This window comes from Osmerus eperlanus, chromosome 15, assembly GCF_963692335.1.
Source record: "Osmerus eperlanus chromosome 15, fOsmEpe2.1, whole genome shotgun sequence".
Classification (NCBI taxonomy): Eukaryota; Metazoa; Chordata; class Actinopteri; order Osmeriformes; family Osmeridae; genus Osmerus; species Osmerus eperlanus.
In genome coordinates, this window is record NC_085032.1 from 13416432 (window position 1) to 13441383 (window position 24952).

The 24952-nt window shown below is 44.1% G+C and overlaps 3 protein-coding genes and 2 non-coding genes across 6 annotated transcripts; 4 read left to right on the plus strand and 1 right to left on the minus strand.

The window, feature by feature from the left end:
- Positions 1-2325: 2325 nt before the first annotated feature.
- On the minus strand, positions 2326-13424 carry rdh10a (retinol dehydrogenase 10a). The gene is made up of 6 exons (XM_062479715.1): positions 12725-13424; positions 11967-12202; positions 5914-6012; positions 4676-4821; positions 4123-4254; positions 2326-3969 (listed from the first exon to the last, which is right to left on the minus strand). Exons 1-6 carry the CDS (start codon positions 13008-13010, stop codon positions 3846-3848), a joined length of 1023 nt encoding a protein of 340 aa, XP_062335699.1. The 5' UTR covers positions 13011-13424; the 3' UTR covers positions 2326-3845.
- An 817-nt stretch (positions 13425-14241) lies between these two features.
- Positions 14242-16854, plus strand: rpl7 (ribosomal protein L7). The gene is made up of 7 exons (XM_062479370.1): positions 14242-14388; positions 14895-14994; positions 15115-15281; positions 15483-15620; positions 16014-16123; positions 16388-16602; positions 16810-16854. The coding sequence occupies exons 1-6, from the start codon at positions 14375-14377 to the stop codon at positions 16594-16596; spliced, it is 738 nt and encodes a 245-aa protein (XP_062335354.1). The 5' UTR covers positions 14242-14374; the 3' UTR covers positions 16597-16602; positions 16810-16854.
- Positions 15322-15414, plus strand: LOC134035423 (small nucleolar SNORD12/SNORD106). The gene has a single exon (XR_009932363.1). It is a non-coding gene; the product is annotated as a small nucleolar SNORD12/SNORD106 (small nucleolar RNA).
- Positions 15714-15805, plus strand: LOC134035422 (small nucleolar SNORD12/SNORD106). The gene has a single exon (XR_009932362.1). It is a non-coding gene; the product is annotated as a small nucleolar SNORD12/SNORD106 (small nucleolar RNA).
- Positions 16855-17339: 485 nt separating the features above from the next.
- On the plus strand, positions 17340-20503 carry si:ch211-171b20.3 (uncharacterized). 2 transcript variants are annotated; one of them, XM_062479739.1, is made up of 7 exons: positions 17340-17683; positions 17843-17888; positions 17988-18130; positions 18561-18696; positions 19002-19106; positions 19202-19257; positions 19819-20503. In XM_062479739.1, exons 1-7 carry the CDS (start codon positions 17446-17448, stop codon positions 19980-19982), a joined length of 888 nt encoding a protein of 295 aa, XP_062335723.1. In that variant the 5' UTR covers positions 17340-17445; the 3' UTR covers positions 19983-20503. The 2 variants fall into 2 exon arrangements, with proteins under 2 accessions (XP_062335723.1, XP_062335724.1); XM_062479740.1 differs by having other exon boundaries at positions 19843-20502.
- Positions 20504-24952: the final 4449 nt, after the last annotated feature.

Sequence of the window (24952 nt, forward strand, 5' to 3'; positions counted from 1 at the left end):
CATGCTAAATTCCCAGATATTTTATTGCATCTCTGTTAAATCATTGATGACCAGTGTGTACACACAGTTCCAGAACACGGTGTTCACCGCTTGTATCGTAAATCAAGTGTTTCAGAAGAATCTAAGTAAAACAAATGGCTCTTTCTACCGTTATCTACCACTCAGCTTGATCTTACATCCTGGGATTTAGATATTGAGTCCAAGACAAATGAGAACTGTAAATTGATTTGACATAATAATGACTATCAGAAAGTGCCTTTGCGGTTATTAAACAAAGGCATTTTCAACGTAGAAGCCTCACACAGTGCACCTGTGCTGCCCTGTAACCAAGACAACCTGCTAGTGGGTTGTTAGTCGGATGATGTGTGGACCGTCAGACTTGCTCACACCGCAGCTGTTGCACTCCAGGGCGGATGGAGGGAATTTATCCAGACGTTGCGTGCGTTCCTACGTGTCCTGGGGGGACAGGCGCATGGGGAATCGTCAGGAAACCAGAGCTAAACCCAGAATGGATAAGCTGTTCTGTCCCTCCAATGAGGAAAGTGGACCTCATTGTCCAAAATAGAACAAAATCGATGTGACTGTTGAGCCTGGCTGTACCACACAGGAGCAAACGCCAGCACCATTGATTTTCCCCCCCTGAATTATGTGCAATCGACCCCCCTTAAAGTCCTCTAAATTAGACCGGTATTAACAGGAGGAAGTAAGTGAAGGGAATCCTCCAGACGTTGATGAATGACCTAAATTACGGTATCGAGACATCGTTCTGATAGTTTGCCTTAAACTGAAGTTGAGTAGGCTACTTTCTACGAATGTCTATACCTGGCTGCTACAGGTCGGCTTATCAGTGCATTGCCTCACAGTCAACAACAATGAAAACATAAAGTAAAGCATTTTCTTTTAACCTTCGCGGTGTCTCAGAACCCCCCACGGCGCGAAGGTTAAAAGAGAATGCTTGACTTAATTTTTTCATTAGTTAAAGTTGTCGCAACACAACGATGGGTCAAAATGACCCCAAGGTTCACAATGACCCGAAGGCTGCACAAGGGTTAAGGCAGTCCAAACAGTAGCTGGCTGGTCTGTTGGCTGCGGGATTGAAGCTATCCGTACGGCTGTTTCATAATAGCACTAATCTGCCGAAAGCAACTTCATCCAGCCCCAATTAGTCACGGCCGAAGAGCTTCAGAGCTGCTGGCTGAGATATTGACATCTGCACACTCAAGCATAATTGGACAAAGGATTGCAAGCGGTAGGCCTAGAATGTCTGGGAGATGCATCGACGTGAGTTACGTACTCTTTCCCCTGCTGAGAGATCCATTCTTATTTTTGCAAATAATCTTGGATCAATCTAAATGATCTTTCTGCTTCCTGTGTCCTTGAAGATGAAAGACCGTTTTTCCTCATCCATTAATCGATAGTTTACACAAAGTGAATCATTCCATTGTAAACTCAGTAGACTATGTCTCGTTGATGTATAATCTGTTTTTTCAGACCTTCGTGAAATATATTGTTTTTTAGGGGAAAGCTCGGCCTTCCCTCCCACCCTTTGTGATTACAGTAATTGAATGTAGTCATCCCTTTTACACTTTTTAAAGCTTAGCACAGTTGAGTGGGGTTTATGATAACGTGTAGCTAGCTACGTCACCTATTGATTTTGGCCTATTCGTTAAATTGAATTTCTTTCCTTGTTATCAGTCACGTTTGGTACTCTGTAAGCATCTCTTGTATTACAAACGTGTCATAACCCCTCAAGCCAACACCCATATCAATGGGGATGACTCACCCATCACAACGTGAGAGGACAATGATAATGACACCGAAAGCAACAGCCAGAACGTGAAGGAAGATCTGAGGGATGTTTACTAACATAATAGAATATCTGTGGGAATAAGCCGAGGCTGTTTCTTAATGTCCACTTCCTACAGGATACTGTCTTTTTCCTGTAGGAACTATACTGTCCCCATTGTGATGGTTTGCTTATGTCGAACTCCTTCCTTTGTTTAGGGTTTTGACACAATGCTTGGCCATGCAGGCTAAAGGCTCTGAAAAGAGCCTTTAGATTAACTTAGAATGTGTCTATGAACATTGGTATTTTTAGTTAGGGTTAGGGTTAATGCTAAATGCATAAATGTAGTTATTTTCTTGTTAGAACTGGCCAGCTTGTTCAGTCCCACGCACTGATGTCAGAATCAGAGACCCAGAAGATGGAAGGACAGAATACTTTTGTAGTGTCTTCATCAGAGGGGGTCTAAACGTTTCATTTCACACTTCTACAATAAGGTAACATGTTTGTGATTGAGAGGAACCAAGTGAGCACACACCACATAATAATCTAAATCACTTTATTAATTTAAGTTAGGTAAAGACACTAAACATCAGAACCACATTTGCTCGACTAAAGAGCAGTCTTCAGAAATATTACAAAAAGAGGCGTATGTTATACTGTCAACGAATGGCAAAAAAAAAAAAGAGAGGTAGAGAATTTAGGCTCATCGCTGTGACTGGAGAAATGAGACCTGTTGGAATGTAGTTGAAATTCAAAAACTTTTATAAAATATCCAAACATCAATTACAGTGGAGACAGCAATGTCCTTAGTGGGAGTACAACAGTTAAAACGTTTACATCTCACACTTAACAAGATGGACAACAGACTACACTAAATAAGAGCATCACTACTGTTTTATATGTTTACAGTTCCCTCAAAGACATCTCTGGCTGTTGGATGTCAGGTCCCAAACACTGGGTTTTAGTTGTCTTAGAAATGAAATAATGATTTAAACGATAAGATTTTGCCAATATTCTTTTTTACTTTATTTTTTCCCCCAAACCAATCAATCGCTGGTCAGAATTTGCACATCAATGACAAGATCTTTCAGCGCTCTCTTCAGCTGATTATCAATACATGCCCTCTAGACAGCAGAGTAGCACAATGTAGTTCATCGCTTCAATTAGATTAGGGCAACTTAATTAAGGTTTAGAGTTGGGGGATGGGTCTTCTGAACAGTTACATGAGTACTTCCACATGACAGAATTGCATGTCTGGAAAGAGCCACCCAACTGGATAAGCCAAAAGGTAGCTGTTAGTTTGAGCTGGAAAGTGTGTTCACGTGTGTCTAAACAAGAAGAGATCAATTTTATGCTAACCAAAGAAATCATGTTAACATAAGGCATTTAAAAAGAAAACAATGTTGTAAACAAATGGTGTACATGGAAACGGATTATAAATGGATGGAATCTCTTCAGTTGACAGTGAACTCAATGACCTTTCAGTAGACACATCAGCAAACGTAGATAACAATTTAGACCATTCTGATTGGTTGGACTGTGCCTCAGGGGATTCTGGGTAGTGAAATGCCAAGTTAAACCGTATCTACACAGAGTTGGCAGTGTAGAGAAAGTCAGTAATTACAGTGCATGTCTACAAAAAAATTCAAATAAAAAGTGACAAGATTTTACTGTTTGTACAGTAACATACTGTATATTTCCACAAAGACACTAGATAAGGCTGGTGACTACATTACGTAAATAGTTAATTACTGAATACCTTTTTCATATGATTTCAAAACTATTGACACAGTATATTGATGATTGGTATCTCTAAACAATCCTTAAAAAAAAAAAAAAAAAAAAAAAACACAAATACAATTACATCCTTTGTGTACTACACAGCTTTCCTTGTTCCAGAGGAACAATATGGTAAACCTTTGCATCCGCTCAATGCAAGTGCACCAGTCTAGATTCAGTCTTTTTTTCCATTCTCTTCTTCCTTCCTAATGCATCCCCAGTGGTCGTATCCTTGTACTCTTAGGCTATATGCCCCTGCGTATGGTGGAAACAGCGCCCCCTAGATCCCATTCTTGGCCTCGTTGTTGTTCATGGCCTCCTTCCTCTGGGCCAGGAAGGGATACATGCACTTGTCGGCCCCAAGGAACCGGTACATGCACACGATGGCCTCGAAAGGCAGGATGCTAGAAAGAGAGACATGGGTCACACTTAGATCAAAGGCATTTTTACATGAAATATGTTCTTGACATGAAAAAAAAGGGGTGAGAGAGAGAGAGAGAGAGAGAGAGAGAGAGAGAGAGAGAGAGAGAGAGAGAGAGGAAAAAGGTACAACTCACCTTTTCATGAAGTTGACCATGTAAACGATGCGAGGCGTGCAGATCATGGGCTGGTCGGTCAGGATGGCCCTCATGCACTGTTTCACACAGAACTCAGGCCTCAGGGGGGGAAGGAAGGGCTCAATCTCCTTTCTGTGAGGGGAAGTCAATAGATCCAATAAAAAGGCTTATTAAATGGGAAAACACTCAAATACACTTCAGTCAATGGGGATATACAGCCATAGTTTCCTGTGTGACCACACCAATAATAATCTAATCAAATTTAATGTGTACAGTCTTTTTTACAAGCAATGCCAGAGGATTTCACAGATGCCCATAGAACTGGGTCGAACATAATCTACTGGGCAAGGCATTTCCATGACCGGCCCAGGCAGAGAGACAGTGAGAGGCACTGTCCTGCAAGGTGTGGGAAGGTTATCCCTTGGGTAAGCAACGCATAATGACCTCTCCTGCCAGGTACATCATATTCCGAGATGATGTTCCCCATTCAGCTTGAACACAACCAGTCACATTCATGTTAGCGAAACGAGATTCACTTGCACTCCTTGTTTACCTTATCCTGCAGCCTTTGAACATGCCCGTGTCGACCAGGTATGGGCACACCAGGGTCATGTTGATGCCCTCTTTGTCAGACGCCTTGATCTCATGGCTCAGAGACTCGTGGAACCCGATGGCACCAAACTTACTGGCGCAGTAGTCCTGTGAGGGTAATGACAGGACATGCATCGCTGTAAAAGCCACACCGCACCAATGATGAACATTTGCCCAACATGCCCTGGGCTTAAGAGGTTTCTTCTTCCTGGTAATGACACTGGTGCAAACGCCCCCTCCAAGCCCTCTGCTCTCAGCCCTATGGTTTCATTAGCATTCTTATCCAGTGCATCAGGAGAAGCTTCAGCTTGGTGGGAATGTTTTGATGTGGTTCGCCGTGAAAATGATCTTCAAACAGAACTTGGGCAAACACAGATGCGTGTCGATAAACACAGGGAAATAAAGAGATTTGGCTGTGCCCACATGACAGGCCTGCCAGCTTTGGTCCCCAAATTAATGTGCAGCCTTAAAATCACATTCAAGGCATTTCGAGGAAGTATAATAGGTCAACAAAAATCAACTGAGCTCAACATCCTTTGAAGGGAGACTTAATCGTTCTGGATGAATGCCTGAACAACAAAAGCAAACGTGCAGCTATAAAAACAAAGACTTATGGGTTAGTGGCCTCCTAAAGACCAGCTGAAAATGACACCAATCCAGTCTGGTGAGAAAGAGGGCGAGTGTGCGTTTGCTAGAACAATCCTTAAAATACACTCTGAGGGTCCTTTTAGAACACAGCAGAATGTGGCAGTTGCCCAGGAATTTATTCTAAGGTCACTAGACAGAAAATAATTTGAAAACACACCAAGATCATCAACACACAAAAGGAAATCAATTGAGAGAACAGGAAAAAAAAAAAAAAGCAAGAGGCCATTGAAAGTAGCTGTGAGGTGAATACTGAGTGAGCTCCAGATCATTTCTAAAGCAGTGATGAAGATGTCTGTCCCCTGCAGGGTCCTGTCAGCTTGCTCCAGCCCCAGAAGGGCCCCCTAAAGCTGATCTGTGTCGTTTGGATTTTCTGGGGGGAGTGCTGCTAGGAGAAGGGTAAATCTCCTGGTCACAGCATGCTAGCTGGCACATAGAGTCTTTAGGACAGTCTCTCTGTCTGTATTCCAGCCAAGACCCAGGGTCTAGTTGAGGGAGAAATGGTGGATGCGGAGGGTTTGTGTGTGTGTGTGTGTGTGTGTGTGTGGTACTAACCTCCACTCCAGCTGTGCTGAATAAGCCCAGAGAGCTGGCAACCGTCACAATGTGGCCATGATTTCGCTCCAGCATCTTGGGAAGAAAAGCCTTGGTGGTCTGGAGGAAGGGGAGAAGAGAGGAGGAGGGGGGAGAAGAGAGGAAGAGAAAGGAAAAAAGGAAGGTTAGTTTACTGGAGCAGCTTATCTGTGCCAAAGCCCTTTGATCCTCCTCTCTCTCCCTCTTTATCCATGGTGATGCAGAGAGGAGCTCTTTTGAATATTTTTTCGTATGGTTCTGTAAAAAAAAGACAGGCCACTGGAAGTGTAGACTCTGTGAGGCAATATTTCAACAGTTGTTTCATACAGTCGTACAACATTATTCTAATAACTCAATGTTTTTGAACTGAGTGCAAAAAAAAACAAGTGAAACGATAGGCAGAAAGAGATGGCGAGAGATGAGATCTACAGTGCTGTTTTGTTCCTTTTCCCACACAGATCGCGTACCCTGCGACAGGGGCCCGGTCTAAAGAGGTGACGACAGCACCAATCACAGACCTCCGTTCACTCAGCACGTCCCACAATGCAATTCAGAGGCTAACCTAGCCGTAGCCCGGTGGCCTGCTGTATGGAGGACAAGGCCCGCAGAGCCGGGACCGGAGGACGAGGACACATGAAAGAGGAGCACTACCTGCCACGTGAGCACCTAAGTGGCTCCACCAATCAGTGAGCTGGCGAAAAGAGCAACACTAGAAGAGATGGGGAGGTGGAGGGGCAACAAGGAGGGATGGAGGGGGGGGGGGGTCTTAGTGAATTAAGAGTGAGATCCATTTCTCACCCCGTTGATTGACTTTGGAGTTGGCCTGTTCACAGCATGGCCAATCAGCAGGGGCGACACGTGATGGCGGTGATGGGAATTGGAACCAATCAATCTCCCCCCAGGAGGGCTCTAAACACTCACCGGGCCTTTTGTCAGCGACAAGGCCAGAGCCATTTCAGACAAATGGAGTGATGCAAGACAGCTAAGAATGTTGTGCTTACCATCTGAACAGGCTGGGAAGAGGTGTGGAGGGGGAACAATAATAAAAAAAATAAAAAAAAATAAAAAAAAATATATATATATATATATATATCTGTTCTGACTTTATCTAAGGGAGAAAGTGTTGGCTGGGAATGACGTCACCTAGTTCCAGACATGGGCTGGAGAAGTTCAGAGAGGCAGAGTGAGTGGTACCAGGCAGTGCTGCAAGGCCGGCAGCAGAGAGCAGAGCACGAAAGTCTCGTTAAAACCTTAGATAAGCCAGGCTTGTCAGACCCATTCACTTTCATAGGATCTGTATATGTACATCTCTTGTGTTCCCCGACAGCATACAGCGTTTTCATGTTTCTCTTCGTTTGCCATGCCTGGTACAACAATAAGCACCAACTTAACTGCAGGCAGCCAACTGTTAGACCGGGGGAAGAGGGATTTGAGGAGCTGTCAGAGAGCAACTGTCTGCTGTGAAAACGTATTCGAAAGCCAGGTAAAACTGATATGACTCGGAGCCAAACCTCTAATTTTCCAGGACACTGAATGTGAAATTGCAGCAATATTCAACTTGAGTGAAGGGAGAGTTTTGAGGCAGGCCAAAGCTGAGATAGGGTTTCTTGATGCCAAGATGGCGTTGGATGAGTGGGGGCTCTGCGTGCAAATGAAGCATTAGCTCAGATGTACCTGGGCCATGCCAACTCTACCCTGCTCACTTTTCAACAGCAACCGACAGACCAGGGCTGTGCTGTTCCTGGTGCTGTTCATGATTTATTCCACAATTGAAATGCCTTGACTGCAGGAAATGTTGAAGTAAGTATTAAGTGGACACTGGAATGTCTCTGACAGAGTCCTTCAGCAACCAAGGAAAACTTCAAATAAGATTAGTATTACACATGCACATGGGTACATTGATTCCATTGAATTAAAACAGGGCTCTGCAGTCTTGCTGAAAATGTTTTGAAAGTAATCACTGATCTGACATGAATACTTTCCTTCATGGCAGGATAGCTCATACGTCCCTCTCTAATCAGTGAGCAGACAAACAGAAAGCGTCAGAACGGGACCCCCCCCCAGCCCAAGGCCCCCCTCTCATGTTCTACTTCTCATGACAGGCCTGGCATGTTGGCATGACCTCTGCGCACCTCTCGGACACAAAACGTGTGAAAGCAAACAGGGGCTCATGTCTTACATCAGAGCGGGCGTAATTGGGTCTCAAAGCTCGCCGTTCCGCTAAATTACCCCACGACACAGCCAGGCCTCCGTGGCCCATGTGGGGGTGCCCTGCCCGCTGTGCCCCCTAATTGGTGCGTACCACTGGCGGCATTGAAGATACACAAAGCTACTCGCAGCTGTGGTGTCAGGCTGGATTAGTGACCAACAGGAATATGAACAAGTATTGGCCTCGACACGGACCAGGTGGCCATTTAATGAGACTGACCCCTCCCGATGACCACGGATGTCCTTGCTTGATTCGCCACATGGCGTTTTGTTTTGGGATCCCGACAATCAATCCAAGGCTCGAACGGTCCGGTCCCGTTGCCATGACGACGGAGGCGGAGTTTCATCCGTGGTCGCCAGGACTGGCGGCCGCACGACATCCAAGATGGGGGTACGCTCTGACTGTCAACATAAATATCTGTGTCATTCTCCATTTTCTCCCTAAGCACTCACTGATGGAAACTTCCCAAACTTCCCTTTAGAAGCAAACCACTCAACAAGGCTAACCAGCAGAGCCTTGGCTTTTCCCAGCCTCATTAAACAGTGGATGGAAACTCTAGCATGTGAGTGGCGCTGACTCCAGAGGGGAGTACAGGTGCACAGGACAGGGGAGGGCCCCATATAAAACCAGTCAAGTAGGACCCTTCTGCCTGGCTGACTCCTTTCTCTGGCTGCAGCAGGAATGCAGCCTGCGGAACTTGGCTCCTGTCGCCTGGCATCTCGTCAAGCTGATCCACAGACAAGAAACCAATTGTCAGATAAGTGGGTCAGGCAGCAGCTTGCCATTACCCTCTCGCCTGTGGATCGGACGGCATGAGACTTCCCCCTTCTTCCTCCCCTCTTTCCTTCCTCTTCTTTCCCGCCACGGTCCTCCCCAGTCCTGGGGGCTTTAGGTCAGATGTTCCCAGGCAGAGGAGGACGACTGCTCACCAATACCTACGGAACGTCCTGCCGGCCTGAATATGGAAGGTTGTTTTCATAATAAACTCACCCCCTACCCAGCTAAAGCACTAAGGCATCATCCAGGCAATAAAATAGGGCTTCCTCTCCCTAATCTTCATTTAAAAACAGAGGGAGGTAGAGAGAGAGAGGGGTAGAAAGAGAGGTAGAGAGAGAGGTGTAGAGAGAGAGAGAGGTAGAGAGAGGGGTAGAGAGAGAGAAGGGTAGAGAGAGAGGTAGAGAGAGAGGGATGGGTAAGACACGGCAAGAAGAAGTGAGCTGGCCTCTCCCCCAGCAGCAGCTCCTCAGCAGGCCTGGGGGACCTGGGGGCCGAGAGGGGCTCTTGGAGCCTGGGTGGGAGAGAGAAGGAGGGGGGGACCCCGAGGAAGTAGGGCTGAGTCTGGCAGTCAACCACGCTTAGATAACCGCTCACTTCCTGCTCACGTCTTCATCGGCGCTCCATTCCCACCAAAGTATCCATCAAAATGAAACACTCGCACACACAAGAACAACATTCTCCCATCTGGACTGCCTTCCTCTGGTTGCTCACTCAGCAGAGCGTTTAGGTGGAGTGGGTTCTGTTAACCTGCTTCTAACTGCCGTTCAGGATGGGAGTCCAGCTGCGGCAGACAATCTCACCAGACTGAGCCTGGGGAGGAAGGGCATTGCTTATCTGATAATCAGCCTCAAATGGTTTTCCTGGGTGGGCCAAGCTATTGTGATGCCTGTAGGATGTTTTTACAAAATAACATGCTAGACAAGCCAAACAAAAGAACACATTATCCAGACATCAGGGTATTCATTTTACCTTCTCAGAAACATGAAGTTCGTGAACAAGTGGGGAGAATGTGCCTGAGGCCGTTATGTGAACACAGAGAGGACGAGCTCGAGAAAGTAGAGCACAGAATGAAGGAGCCACTCAGTAAATCAAACTGACAGAAAAACTCAACAGCTACCATTTCAATACAATCCTTCAGCACACCAGAGGAAAAGCATTTTCTTTTGTAATATGAACACTTTATGACAAACCTTAGAAAACCACAGGTCTTACTAAACTGGACGTGAGATCTAATTCATCTTAATGACTAAACAGTGATACAGACCATTTGAGTCATGTCCCACAAATTGGCCATTTAGAAACTATTGTACGCCCAAAATCTCCCATCAGATGCTTGTGTAATACACCATCATATGCTCTGTAAGACGCTTGGGCGCTGTGCTTGTGTAGGAGGGAAGACGACAGGTCCTGTTGGTCTTAGCTCTATTCAGCCAGCTTGTGTCTTTAATGAACCACATCCTCCATTCTGCCTGTCCCCATTCATTAGGCCCCGCTTTCATCTGCCCCCCTCCCTCAGAGAAACCAGGCTCGCCACAGAACAAGAGAAAACAGAGACACAAGCGCTAATGAGAATCCAAACTACAACACCAAACCGCTGGATCCTGACTGGACTGAGAGAATAGTGCAAGGCGGCAGTCGTGTGGATGAATGAATGGAGTCTATTCGCAAAGAATACAACCTGCCTCACGCGCACGGCCCATTGGTCTCGCAAGAACTTTTCATGCTCAATTTAGTGAATCACATCAATGTGGTTTCAGGGTGTCATTGAGTAACCAAACGAAAGGCTCTCTCTTTCTACTCCAATATGGCCCCGAGTCCTAGATTGTAAGCACTGAGCCCGCAGGCTCGACTGAACACATCACCAATCACACTCTGAGAAACAAACCCAAACAAATGGCAGCCTCAATCTCCCCACGCTGGGCTGAAAACTGCCTTCCAGGCACAGAGGATGACTCAGCACGGCAGGTCTCTAAACAAACATCACCATACTCTCTCTACAGGGGTGGTCCTCCCCAAACAATACACTCTGCACCCCTCAGCATGCACTCGTTTACTAACATGAGCTTAATTAGAAGGGGGGGGGGGGCAAGTGAGAATTGGTCTAACACAAACACTGCCTCTCCCCTCCCCACTCATGCAGGAAGTGTTTCTCAATGGGCTTTTAATTACCAAGCCTGGCTAGACGCTCTTGGTGTGCTAACACATACAAATACACACATATACTTGAGAAGACCAACATATTGTTTTTGTGAGGATGGACAGATTTGCTGTATCTGGGGTTCATCTTGTCTCCAAGATAAATATTCATGTTGGCAGACCAAGATGATGGGAGTGAGAGGAAACGACTGAGAAACCAGGAATTGGGAGGAGCAGGCAAGGAACACGGCTTCCTGACCACCAAGCACCCTGAAGAGGTGTGGGATGGCTCCAACCAATGGCAACATAACCACGTCTCCTCACATGGTGGATGTTAGTGCTGCTGTCCCACTGTGTGTGTGTGGGGGGGGGGGGGGGGGGGGGACATACCATGGGGATCATCCCCAGAGTGAGCTGCCAAACAGCTGCCTTCAAACACATCAAACCAAACCCATGAATGTCTGGGAGAGGAGAGCCAGTTGGATCTGAAGTCTATAGATGCAAAGGCAGCTATTTATGGTCATATTATTCTCTGCCTCCTCCCATCCCCCATCGGAACACACACTCTCAAATGAAATTGTGTTTGGCAGACACAGAGAGCAGGGATGGGAAGAAGTATACAAAGATTCCTGTCCAGCTGGCACCTTAGCAAACGCCAGGATAACTGATCTCGGATACAGACGCAAGATTAGGAAGGAGATCAGATTGTCTGCGGATGACAGATACAGTAGTGTGGTAGAATGCCCTTTACTCACAAAATAACTTTGCAGCAGTCACATGGAGTTCGAAACCTGGAGAATACTTGCGACTCCCACAAGTTCACAGTTACCCCAATGGGATGACTACAGTACTCGACTCAGGTAAATTGGGGCAACTTTAAAAAGGTGCTGGTGGCAGTTGGCAGGGTACTCACCCAGAAGTGTGCATGGCAGTTTACAACCATAGTGCGTTCTATGAGCTCATCCGGACACTCCAGGAGGTGATGACCAGAGACAGTGCCGGCGTTGTTGATCAGAATGTCCACGTCTCCTACCTCTTGGCGCACCTTCAATGCGGTGGAGTACACATTCTCGCGTTTTCCCACGTCACACACATATGTGTAGACCTGGGGCTGGAGAGGGGGCACCTCTTCTACCCCTCCGACAGTTCCTGAAGAGAAACACACACAAGAGGAATGAGAACGAGGATGCATGCACACATATTAAGCACACGAATACAGCATTTCAGTTGTCATGAGCATGTAGAAGGTTTTATATTAACTCTATTTGTGTTTTCAAAAGACCTGTTGAACTTCCTTGTTGCTATAGCCCTAGAAACTAGAGCGCTCAAGGTGAGGTGAATACATGATACAGTCCGCCCCCTAGGCAACGGCAAAGTAGTACTGCACTAGGGAGTTAAGTATGGTATATTTGAATGGGATTTTTAAATTTTATTTATTCACTACCGTTGCTCATTTAAACAAAAAAGTATCTTTCAATTACAAGAATTTGAAATAAATGTTTTGCTGCCTGTAGGTTTTTCACGTTGTTATCGATCTATTAACTATGACCAGTTAAGTTTGTTGCAAATCCTGTTCTAATCTATATCGTTAAAATAAATGCTAGTAAACCAAGGCCAATAGTCTCATCATCTGCGCGTAAAATCTCCTTAAATTGAATAAAGGCTACTCACCATCTTTGGACATCGGGCTGTCCAGCTCACGGTAAATCTGCCGCACCATCTCTGCAGTCTCTTCGTTGCTTTCGCTGTTAATGTCCCATAGCACCAGAACTGCCCGTCTACGAGCAAACTCCTTAGCGAAGAGCCGCCCGAGGCCACTTCCAGCCCCGGTGATCACGCACACCTGTCCTGTGACACTCTTTTCCTTTGGACGCACGACCCATTTCGCCCCAGCCGCTAGAAAAGCCCAGAGCACCTTCAATATGACCACGAAGAATTCAGCGATAATGATCATCATCTTAAATGCAATTTCCGACTAAAAACAAGTCAATGGAAATATTGGAACTAGAGAACGTTTCTACTGCGGTTTATACTGTTACCATAAGAGGTAGAATAAACTCAACCAGAAGCGAACTGGCAGTTTTGTGGTTTTAGACAAACTGTCTAAATTATCAGTGAAAAACTACCACAAACGATCTGAAAATGCTTTCTGTGTCTTGATAAAGAAAAGACAGTGACTTCAGAATGTCGCTTGAGTAGGCTACAGAATCAATCAATGCCAATCTCAAAAAAGCTTAAGTAACTTTGCTCAAAAAAAATTCGGTTGATGTCCGGAATCAGAAGTTCAGGGATTCAGTGAGTTGCGAATAGCTGCCAGTGCTGCTCCCTTCTCTTACTGCAACGGTCAGTCCTCACTGATCTCAGCTCAACAGCTTCTCACTCGCTTTTATTCAGTCCGCAGTCTGCCCGTCAATGATGGACCCAATAGGCTGAGACTTGAGCGCCTGACATAAGCAAGGGATCAGTCCGTCATCAGTAATTTGCAACAGCCTACCTCGACAACTAGCGTGTGGAACAGAGAAATTTGCATTGGTACAACGTTCTGTTACAGTGTGACATTTTTTCTCCGACCATTATCAGACCATTTCAAAAGCATAATAGTATATTGGATTCTATCTTTTTTTCCCACTGATGTAGGCTATTTTGAGTTTGAAATTTACTTCTAAATGTAGGAACATCGTATGTTATTTGCTCTGTGAATATTTGCTGAAAATGTGCTCATAAGTTTACAAGCCTCACAGCTGTACACAAGTGAACTCAGAAAAAATCTGAGGATATGATTGTAATATAGTAAATGATATAGTAATATATAATATAGTAATAATGTCGTAAATTCCGTGTCTGTGTAAACTTCCATGGCGAATAAATCAAATTCTGATTCTGATTCTAATATCACCTGACACCACTTAATAGTAGGTTGGCCTATTCATTACATTTTTTATGAAATACATGAGAAAATAAGTATCTCGCCACTGTTTTGTGATAAATACTTAAAAGAAAGTAAATATACAATTTTTAAAATGAGTGATGTTTATAAAGTAGGCTGGGTCGTCCTATATCGCAATTTTACACATACAGTTTTTCATTTCACATTAAGCCGTTTTTCATAACACATAGGCTTGGCTATAGCGTATAATACGTCTTTACTATAAATATAATGAAAAAAAATTTCCGTCCAAAAGGTCCCCAACGACACGCCACTGACCGAGTCACTCGTCAAACTAACAGGCGATCCAGGCAGTTCGACAGACAGCAATTGGGGGCCTAAACGTTTTAACTCACACATGCGCATGAAGATAATTCTCTTTCTCGGTGGATACAATGGCGGACGCAGAGTAAGTGATTCATGCTCCGCTAAAATCTAAGACCATCTATTAATTCAGTTGATATCACGCATAATCTGCATACAATATAACATGATAAGTTTGTCTGTCACATAGTCGAGTTGTTATTTTTTCAAAACATGCAATATAGTACACAAGAACATCAGATGGAAGAGGCTACCTTTCACGCCTAAGAAGCGCATTTCATTTCCACGTTTTTAGTGTACCGTCTGTTTCAAAGCGACTGATAAAACCTTTGTATTTTGCACGTCTTTCGTGTTGGCTACAGGCTATAATTTTGTGTAACCCTCATACAGTGTTACAATACCGAGACTCACGTTTCATACCTAGCTAGCTAAAATTAGCCGGGAAAGATGTTGCCGACTGCTAACTAGTTGTTTAAGGCATTGACATTGCTAAGCAAGGTTTTCAGTGTTGAGACAGTCGAGCATTTAATAAGCTGTTGACGTGGTGTCATGGTTTCTGATGGCAAGCTGTGTATTGCTTTACTTTTGCAGGAAGAAGGTTCCGGCGGTCCCTGAGAGCCTTTTGAAAAGGCGAAAGGCCTACGCGACCATGAAGGCCATGCGCATCAAGAAGTTGCTGGCTGACAAAAAGGTACAGAAGCCTATGTAACATTGTAAATGTTAGTTGAAGTGAATGGTAAGGAACTTGGCATCAGTGGAATGTAAGACTAGTTTTTGTAGTAGTTGCTCTAACATGATTTTCTTTAACCAGTCTCGCAAAGTGACCAGGAAACTCATCTACAAGAGGGCTGAGAAGTATCACAAGGAGTACAGGGAGATGTACAGGCGTGAGATTCGCTTGTCCCGTACAGCCCGCAAAGTTGGAAACTACTATGTCCCAGCTGAGCCAAAACTGGCCTTTGTCATCAGAATCAGAGGGTGAGTCTAGTATTGCCAGTCTAGTGCCAATTAACTCTGCTTTGTGGTTAATGATGCTGAATATTTTTTCCCCATCTTATCGACCATGGTGAAACAAATCTGAAAAATAAGCCAATTGATCTGAAACCACTCAGTTGTCACTTGTGTTCAGTGAAATTAGGATTGAATGGAGTCGTAACTGTTTCTGTCTTTTCCTCCCAGTATCAACGGAGTCAGCCCCAAGGTCCGCAAAGTCCTCCAGCTCCTCCGTCTTCGCCAGATCTTCAACGGCGTGTTCGTCAAGCTGAACAAGGCTTCCATCAACATGTTGAGGATTGCTGAGCCTTACATTGCTTGGGGGTAAAGTGAACTTTACTGTTGTGTGAGACAAGATTGGCTATGATGCTGGTACCTCGTTGAAGTTGTAGTACGCACTGATCAGAGTTAAGTGTTGGTGTGGTTAATGATGCTGAATCTTTTTTCCCCATCTTATCGACCATGGTGAGAAATCTGAAAATTTAAGCCAATTTGTCTGAAACCACATCATGCACACCGTGCTGAATAAATAGAAGGCAGTGTGGAAACATCAGTAGCCTTTTGTAATCTTATGACGGGTCTGAAGTTGTTGGGTGATCCTGTCCCAGACTGAATAGATCCTGGATGAGGACATATATTGATAAGCTGTCATACAACTGAATGCTACGTTTGTGAGCTTGTGCTGCCCCTGACGTAACCATGTGACCTGTGTCTCAGGTACCCCAACCTGAAGTCTGTGCGTGAGTTGATCTACAAGCGTGGTCATGGCAGGATGACAAAGCAGCGCATTGCCCTCACTGACAACGCGCTGGTGGAGAAGGCTCTCGGTATGGATGCCTCACACTATTCTTTTATCTTGTACATTGTACAGGACTATGGGGACTCTACTTACACATTTTGGTCTTGGGAGTAACACTTTGTGGGGGGTGGAATCAAAGGGTGTAGAGCTCTAACCACTGAAGTGGGTAAATGTTCCATCTGGTGAAGAGGACCATGTGTTATCAGAAGTCTTGAGATGTCCATGTGTGTCAACATGCATTTCATTCAACTCAAGTATCACTAAACTGGCAATGCATGATTTTTCTTCTCAGGCAAATACGGCATCATCTGTGTTGAGGACCTGATCCATGAGATCTACACAGTTGGTAAGAACTTCAAGCCCGCCAACAACTTCCTGTGGCCCTTCAAGCTGTCGTCCCCCCGCGGTGGTATGAACAAGAAGACCACTCACTTTGTGGAAGGAGGAGATGCCGGGAACAGGGAGGACCAGATCAACAGACTCGTCAGGAGGATGAACTAGGCCATGGTGAGAAGGGAGCACACCAGAATTGTAAAGGGATTGTTCCATCAAAATGGATATGTAGCTTGTAGTAGTCCAGGATGGATTTCTGTATTTGTTGTCCTCATACTATGCATTATTTTTGCTTCAAGATGAGCCAGCATGCCATGTGCTAATTGTGACCACATTTTGTGTTATTTTTGCTTTCACTTAAAACATATTTTTTCCTTACAGAATTTTCACGGATTTCTGATGTCTGGAATAAAACATTTAAAGAAACCCATGTATGTGTCTTGTTTGTCTATAAAGGTGACATGATTCAAGTACTGGTAGTTTGTGTTCTTCAAACTCATAGCCATTCCCTATGTTAAATGACAGTGGTGCCATCTAGTGTGTGTTACTGGAAGTCTAGTTGGACCATGTGAAAATATTTAATAGAGAATTTTATTGTGTACTTTTTTTTTCTACACACAAAGTTCTCAAGCCTATGTCTGTATACTAGTGGTAAGGCATGCACCATGGACATACGTGTATAATAACTTACTGCCTGTTTACCTAGTAACCTGTTATTGACCTAGTTTGCATCCATTTTTGAAAATCATGAGCCTGGAATTACCAGTGCAAAATTGAGATCGACAAGATGGTCAACTAATTCACTTCTTTACCATTTCCACAAAGAAATACGTTCTGACATGCCGTGGAGTGTGTAGTCTGTTGTCATAGCAACAGTCTGACATTCGGTAGTGGACGCCTAGCTAGCTTTTCCCGCTACTAGCTAGCGGGAAAACAGCGTATAGTTTAGTATAGGTCCATTTAGGTGAATATGAACTCTCATTGGCTATTTGGATCTTGATAACCTGATAGGCAGCAATGTATAGCTTCACTAGCCCAAAGCTGTTAACAGGTGGGTCGCTATCTACCGACGGTGACAAGGTCTTTTCAGAGGCCAGCCTGCGGTGCACGCTGCCCGGTCCACTTGCTGCGGTCGACCACTCTCTTAGTTCAACTTTCGGAGCCCGCTCAAGTATGAGAATACCTGCAGGAAGACCGCCCGGAGTCAAGCCAAACAATCAGTCATTCAGGAGAAAGTGCCTTGGAATTCAGGACAGTAAGTAAGCAGGGCGTGCTGGCATTATTGATGTGATTATTAGGGTGTTGTTGATGCAGTGAAACAAGCTATACCACCGCTACAGTGAATGGTATTCATTCACATCATGGCCACGTATATTGCCCGCTGTTGTATCAACTGTACCCATTTGAAATGTAGGTTCAAGGAACGGAAAAACACTGGATTACAACTGTATATTAGAGGGGTGAGCAAATCAAGAGCTACATGAGACACTGGAGAGAAACGATCCCAATGATGTCTCCATTTGTTCATTTTATTGTTCTGATGTGTTTGGAATACTCAGGTCAACTTTCATAGGGAGAGCTGGCACCTCTTTAGCCAGATTGGATTCAGATAACAATGGCGAGACTCCCGCCTGTGGGAGACACTTTCTGTTTGATAAGAAGTGGAAAAATGACGACATGTGTCCCAAGTATGAATTAAAAGGTTTGTATCTCACTTATGCATTATCGTCTCATTTAGATGCTGCAGTGTGTATAAAATTGCTGTGTCACAAGGATGTGCGCGCTTCATACGTAACAACAATGTCTTCTCAAATGCTGCCACTAGATGGCACTCTCATCACATTGCAATTTAGGCAGCCATCCTAAACACAGCACATGCATCCTAAATACACAACCTGTATTTCCCCTAGTTAATGTTCTTGTCTAGGGTCCTTCCAAAAGCCCGCCCAAACGCATGCTTCTGAAACAGCTTTTTAATGACTTAACTTATCTTTAGTTAGGGACAACTCCGATTCTATAGGCTCTTATTCCTAAATCAGAAATATGTGATGTACAACCCGTACAAACGTAACTACCTCAGTAGACACATCTTAGATAGTAGGTCACATCTTTCTCTTGTGGTCTGCCTCCAGACGAGAGGTTCCTGAGATCCAGTGGGGCTATCCCCCCCCTGCCACGGGACTACCAGGTGCACAGGTCTGGCAACCTCAACCGATACTCCTGCCTCAAGGAGAGGTCCCTCGGCCCCAGTCGGCCCCTCACCCTTGGGTAAGCAGCCCATTATGATTAGTTTGGCCTTTCCATCAAGCAAGCGGCTCCCAACTGTACTGTCCATAATATACCTCACTCGGAGCACTGTGTAAGATTAACAGTTTGATTGTGTCAATGGACAGTGGAAGAAAAGAAGAGGCAAACTTCCACAGCCTGATAAAAATGTACAGGACTTTTCCCTGAATCTGACAGTTGTTTGAACTTCCAGATAATGACTTCTGTGGATTAGTTTTGTGTGTGTGTGGGCAAATTGTTCTTATATAAGCAATAGCTACATATATTGTTCTGCTTCTCCCTAACAGATGCTATGAGGGATATGATCTTACTTCTGGTCCAGCCATTTTATTACCATCTGCCATCTCACTGACTGGGAGACACTCATTATCCATTGATGGCTGCAAACACAGGTATAAGTATAATACCCCTACTGTGTTTTTCATTTGCACATAAATTGGTCCTATTCTGTTAGTAACCATTTGCCCTTTTCATTCTTTTCTCACAGACCAAGAGTCGGAAATCGAACTTGCAGCTTATTCACCATAGGAGCTCATCAGAAAAGTAAGCATTGCCTGACCTCATGAACCCCCTGCTAAACATCTGCCCTGACATGTGGTGTTGGATGTGGGCTTAACCTGTTTGAGCAAACACCTCTGTGCAGCAGAAGGTAGAAGTCTATGCTCTCGTTCAGAAGGAATCCTGCATGTTTACATGTTACATTTTATTCATTTAGCAGATGCTTTTTTGCAACATACAGATTGTCCATATAGAAAGTATAGCAGAAGATCAAGGATCAGAAGGGCATAATCCTACAGTATTTTGGTGGTCAGTCAAGGAACAGTATGTTGAATATGTTCAGGTGCAAATGAAATTGATTTAGAACTAACAAACAAAAGTTTCCCTAGAGTTCTCCACAGCTCAGTTGTACTCATTGCAAACGTTCCATAATGTACGCTAACTTAAACCTTACTTTCTATTCCCTGTTCAACCTGACCACACAGCCAAGTCAGCATTTTAGCTGTCTATCTCTATTGTGTTACAGACACATTTTGCCTGGCCCTTTTTACGGATGGATATTACTGCTACAGGTGTATTTCATGCGTGCTGTCCTGGTGTCTGAAGGTGTTCTCTCTGTGTGTCTACCAGCCCAGACATACCCAGACCCAGTGAGCGGAGCATCCGCCTCGTTTATCCAGCGCCTGTCAGAGATCTCCTATCTGGAGGGGGAGACGATCCGACAAGAGAAGATCAAGAAGCTGAAGAAAAGCAGAAAACAGGATTCCTGACCCGAACACACACACAGTGGGTCAGGTGTCATTCTGAACCCACACTCAGTGCCAAAGCCCTGTGAACAAAATAAAACAACTTCTAGGAAACCAAGGTGGTTGTTTTGCTGTTGTAGCTAATGTACCTTTAATAGGTTGTTGCTGCCATGATTTATGAGTATGCTGTTCAAGGTTGAAAATGGATTCCAGGACAGTTTTTCTTTTGTGTCTGGTCATCTGTCTTCCGTTGATTACATGACATGAAATGATCAACTCTGTGATGAGGTGAACTCTTTCGGTTAAGTGTTACTACATACTTTAATGTATGGTTTGGTTTGGTCAGTGTTGATTTAACATTTTTTAAATGTTGACTAGTGTTTTCTGTAATGTCAGATAGTATTGGGACAAACAATTGAGTTTTTGAATAGAATTAACTTACAAAAGAAGTATAGCTTCAAATGTTGTTTTTTTTGTTCAGAAATTAAGTAGTGCATGTGAAAGTGTCATGTCCAAAGTCTTCCTGAAAATAAATTATGTATTTTTTTGCAACTTGTCTGTGTCTATCACCAAGAAAATCGATTAACTTTGCGTCCATGCATTTCAGTTAGATTAGCAAAATAATCTCAGTGTCAAACTTCTGCATTCCATATCCACAGTAAGGACACCAGCTTCTTTCCTCAGGGGCATGGAATGTGCTCTTTTCCCACCAACACCCTGTGAATACTCTGCCTTCTAATCACACTTACAAAACAAGTGAAAGTTTACTGAAGGATTTCTAAGAACTCGTTCACAAAATACAGTGACGATAAGTAGACTTCTCTTGAATAGACTTATTTATTTCTGCAACAAGGATAAATATTAAACAGAAATGTACAGCTTACCGTCTATTAAGGGTGGGAATCTTTTGGTACCTCACGATTCGATTATCGGGGTCACGATTTGATTAAATTTGATTAACACATTTCTAGAAGACTGAATCGTGATTCATATGTGAAGTGTTTTTCCCCCCAGTCCTAGTACTTACTGCTTCATGAAAGGAAATGAGGTTACTAATGTATTTGCTTTATCTGTTCTGTTCTGCTTTATCTATTCATTGAAATAAAAATATATTTCAGAATTTCTTTGATTTGAATATGTTTTTGGTAATGCGTCGTGTAGGTCTTAAATTTCAATCTTTATGGTCTTAAAATGTCTTAAAAAGGTCTTAAATTTGACTGAACCCAAGTACATTGTTGCTTTGCAATCACAGCGGGACATTTTGAGTACATAAACAGTGTCGATCATTGTCTTGAACAATGGGGGCACTGATAGTCCATTGTATCACTTTTGAGCTGGGTGAATTTGGTCGAGACAGATGTGGCAAACAAGTGTCGGTAAGCAGGACTGGGAACATGATAGAGTGATGATCATGTTATGACATCAATTATATTATGATTAATTTGAGTAATTAAAGATATTAAGCTGATTGTCCTTTAACAACTGCAGATGTATGAATGAGGGAGGGGGGTTGGGAGGGAGGGTATTTGACAGTCATGAAGATTCCAGAACCCGCACCTGGCATCAGTGTAGACACAGACATGACCTGAGGACTTGAGGTACTGAAATAGATAGTGATTACTGAAGCACAAACACTATACAAAGTCCTGTCAGTGAGTCAGACAGATCTCTCTCTAGAAGAGCGATGAGAGAGGGACTGTGTTTAGTCCAGGATAAAGCTAATGTCTATATGTCAATACAATCAAATAGCAACACGGAATCATCAATCCAGGCTGATTTTGTAGGTTGCCCTTTCATTTGCTGTCTTTTTATACTTCATATTTTACTTGGATAAAGATCAGTGTGTCTCAGACGAAGGCAAACAAAGGCATACTGTTACATATTCAGGGTGGAGCAATTATGGTTGACCCCCTCACGTGCATCAACTCTCCAATAAAGTCAGTTTCTGCTTGGCATCATGACAAGGCACATAGAATGGATGTCTCATTCAGATACAGAGATGGGGTATTACACTGTTGTTACACTGTTGTTACACTGTTATTATGTTGTTCATACACTGTTGTTAATACACTGTTGTTTCACTATCATTACACTTTGATTACACTGTTGTTACACAGATACACAAACTGTCTGACACAGCTCAGTTTTGCTTTAGTCCAATTATAAATGAGGAAAGAGTGAGATAAATCCTTTTGGAAATATCAAGGGATTTAACTAGCTTTCTTACTGTGACTAATATCAATTAAGTCACAGACTGGGAGATGAAATATTCTAAAACAGATTGTATTGGTGGTGTTTGAATGGTAGATTTCAACTTACATTTCAAGTTTCATTTGAGTTTGGTTAATGTCAGTCTCTGCTCCTGTCCTGTAAGGTGTGTGTTTCAGGGCCACGCTCTGACCTAGAAACAGAGAGCCACCCCCTTATTCAGACAGAGTGAAGGGGCTGGATTCACTCTCAAGTGGAGTCTGGGTCTCTCTGCTCTCACTGGGGTCGCCCGTCCTTTCATGTGTAGTCAAACAAAATGACCTGGAACAAACAGTCAACAATGAGTCCTTTAATAAGAGCTGCTCTGGGACCTGCCCACCAGTGGTTTATCATTTCATCCCAGCGCTGCCAAACCTGGAGCTGTGAAGCTGGATTGCTGCTGGGAGGGGCCAAGGCTTTTATGAGTTAGTTTCGTCCTTTCCCATGCTCTAGGCCAATGTCAACAACATGGTACGGCTTTTACTGCAAATCATGACAACAGCTAAAATCTTAAGACTTATTGCTTGTTTAGAAATAGTTATATGTGAGTGTTATGCAAGCTAAAAGAATACTGTTGTGCAACATATCCTAGAGTGCAGACAGAGGAACCCCTCATACTTGCAACCGTAATCTTACTTAAACATGCTGACCGCTATCTTTACTCTGCATGTCAAGATTTGTACTCAGCATGTGCAGCATATACAGTGTCAAACTCCATATTGTAACTTTCCACTCCAAACTGAAGATGTAGTTTTCCACTCCAAGACGCACACACACGCACACACAGACACACGCGAGAACCTTAGGATAAAAGGAGACTGACAGTTCCTCAGACTTCAGACAACTCTGTACCGCCATTGACTTGTCTCCTTGCTGCATGCCGCAAGAAATAAACTGCCTTCACTCCAGAAACTTTGTGCACTACTTGATAAAAGATTTTTCTGACAACCAACTCAAATGTGAAACTCAATTAGCCGGCCAAACATTTCTTCCTTTATAACACTAACAGATTTAACAACCTGTTCACTGCAGTCGGACTGTATTTCCAAACTGACCCTAGCATGAGAAGAGAAGCCAAGCTGTGTTTCACCTGACTTGATGTTTTGCCAGTCTTCTCTCCAATCAGCAGGGATCTGAGAATGCAGCCTGTCCTCCTGCCAAATCCTATCTTTGCCAACCGGGAGTATGCAAAGGGCCCCAACTTCGGCTAAAAGGTGAGTGTTGGCTAGGGTTGGGTTAGGCCATTCATGACCATCCCCTTAACAATTAGGAGGCTCACAGTGTTTTATCTTCATTACCAACAGACTATATCTCTGGCATCTCTGACAAATGTGGGACGTGCTGCACAAAAATGTTCCATGCTCACCTCTTTGTCTCTGGCTCTGTTGACAGGATTTCGCAGAGAAAAACAACAGACCAGTAAACATTCTTCTCCGATAAGGGGCATAACTTATCGCCTGACTGTTGACTGTGTTGTCTCTCTGGTTGTGAAACGAGTCTGAACTCCTTCAATGGTCTTGTAAAGAGGTCGTTACACAGTGATCAAAAGCAAATAACGGGACAAATAAGGTACAAGTGGTAAAGGCTGCACACTGCCGTCCCAGTGGTGAGCTCTATGTGTTCAAGCAGGCCACCGAGGGGTCAAGCCTTTGTCTTTGGTCATAAAGAGAGTTGATCTCAAAGCTTTGGGAACATGGGGTTGCTTCACAATGTTTGTGCACAGGTGTCTATTCCTTCCTTTTGAGACAGTTTCAGCTTGAAAAACTTCACTTGGGTTAAGTTGTTTGACGACTTCTTTTCATTTCATTTTGCATATCTTTCCAGCAGCTGCAAAGTCCTGTGCTGCTCTTAATGATCTGTTATCGTCAGGTATGAAAGTACAAGTTAGTCTGAATGAGGTGATGTCTGTTCGGCAGCAACAAACAAGCAGAGGCATGAGTAAAGTGTGAGCAAATGACACAGCAAATTCTCACACCAGCCTTCTCTGCATCGTTTAATGATTATCTTAATGTTTGCATCTACAGTAGCTGGTTATAGATTTATACTCTTACAACATGGGATGGATAAGTGGTTCTGGTCTTGGCAGAGCCTTTGTCAGTTTCATTAACACACGCGCACACGCACACACAAACACACCCAAGGGAATGAGCTATGACCTGACTAATGCCCTCTATCCCCCCTGAGTGAGAGTTATGGTGTGATAGGTGATGGATGTGTCCATACTCTCTAATTAAACCCTGAGATGAGCACCATCACTCCCCCTCCTAAAAGACTGGGGTCACGCTCCCCTCGGCCTCCATCCACTCCCCACAGCACGTGTTTCAGCTGCCGGTCCTGGAACATGCTCATGCCAGCATGTTGATTTACATACGTGTTAATGGCCAACGGGTGGGGTGAGGGACGCACCGGGGCCACATTGCAGGCGGAGGACCGACCTTCATCACCACCTCCATACTCCTCCTCATCCTCGCTGTCTTCATCATCACCCTTCTCCACGGGGGCCAAGGTGATTTGCTGGTTGGCAGCGCCTCGTCAGCCTCTTGGACTGATGTGAAACATGGAGGTGTCCTTCTGCAGGTGAAGGGGCTCCCATCCATTACACACCTGACAGCCATTTCTGCTAATTAATGATGCCTCGTTAGCCAAAGGGATGACTCATCATGTCAGTGCTGAGTGGAGAGTTGGAGAGGCAGGATCAGGGGATCAGAAGTAGACCAGGTACAGTGTGATGGTATCTTATCTGGACC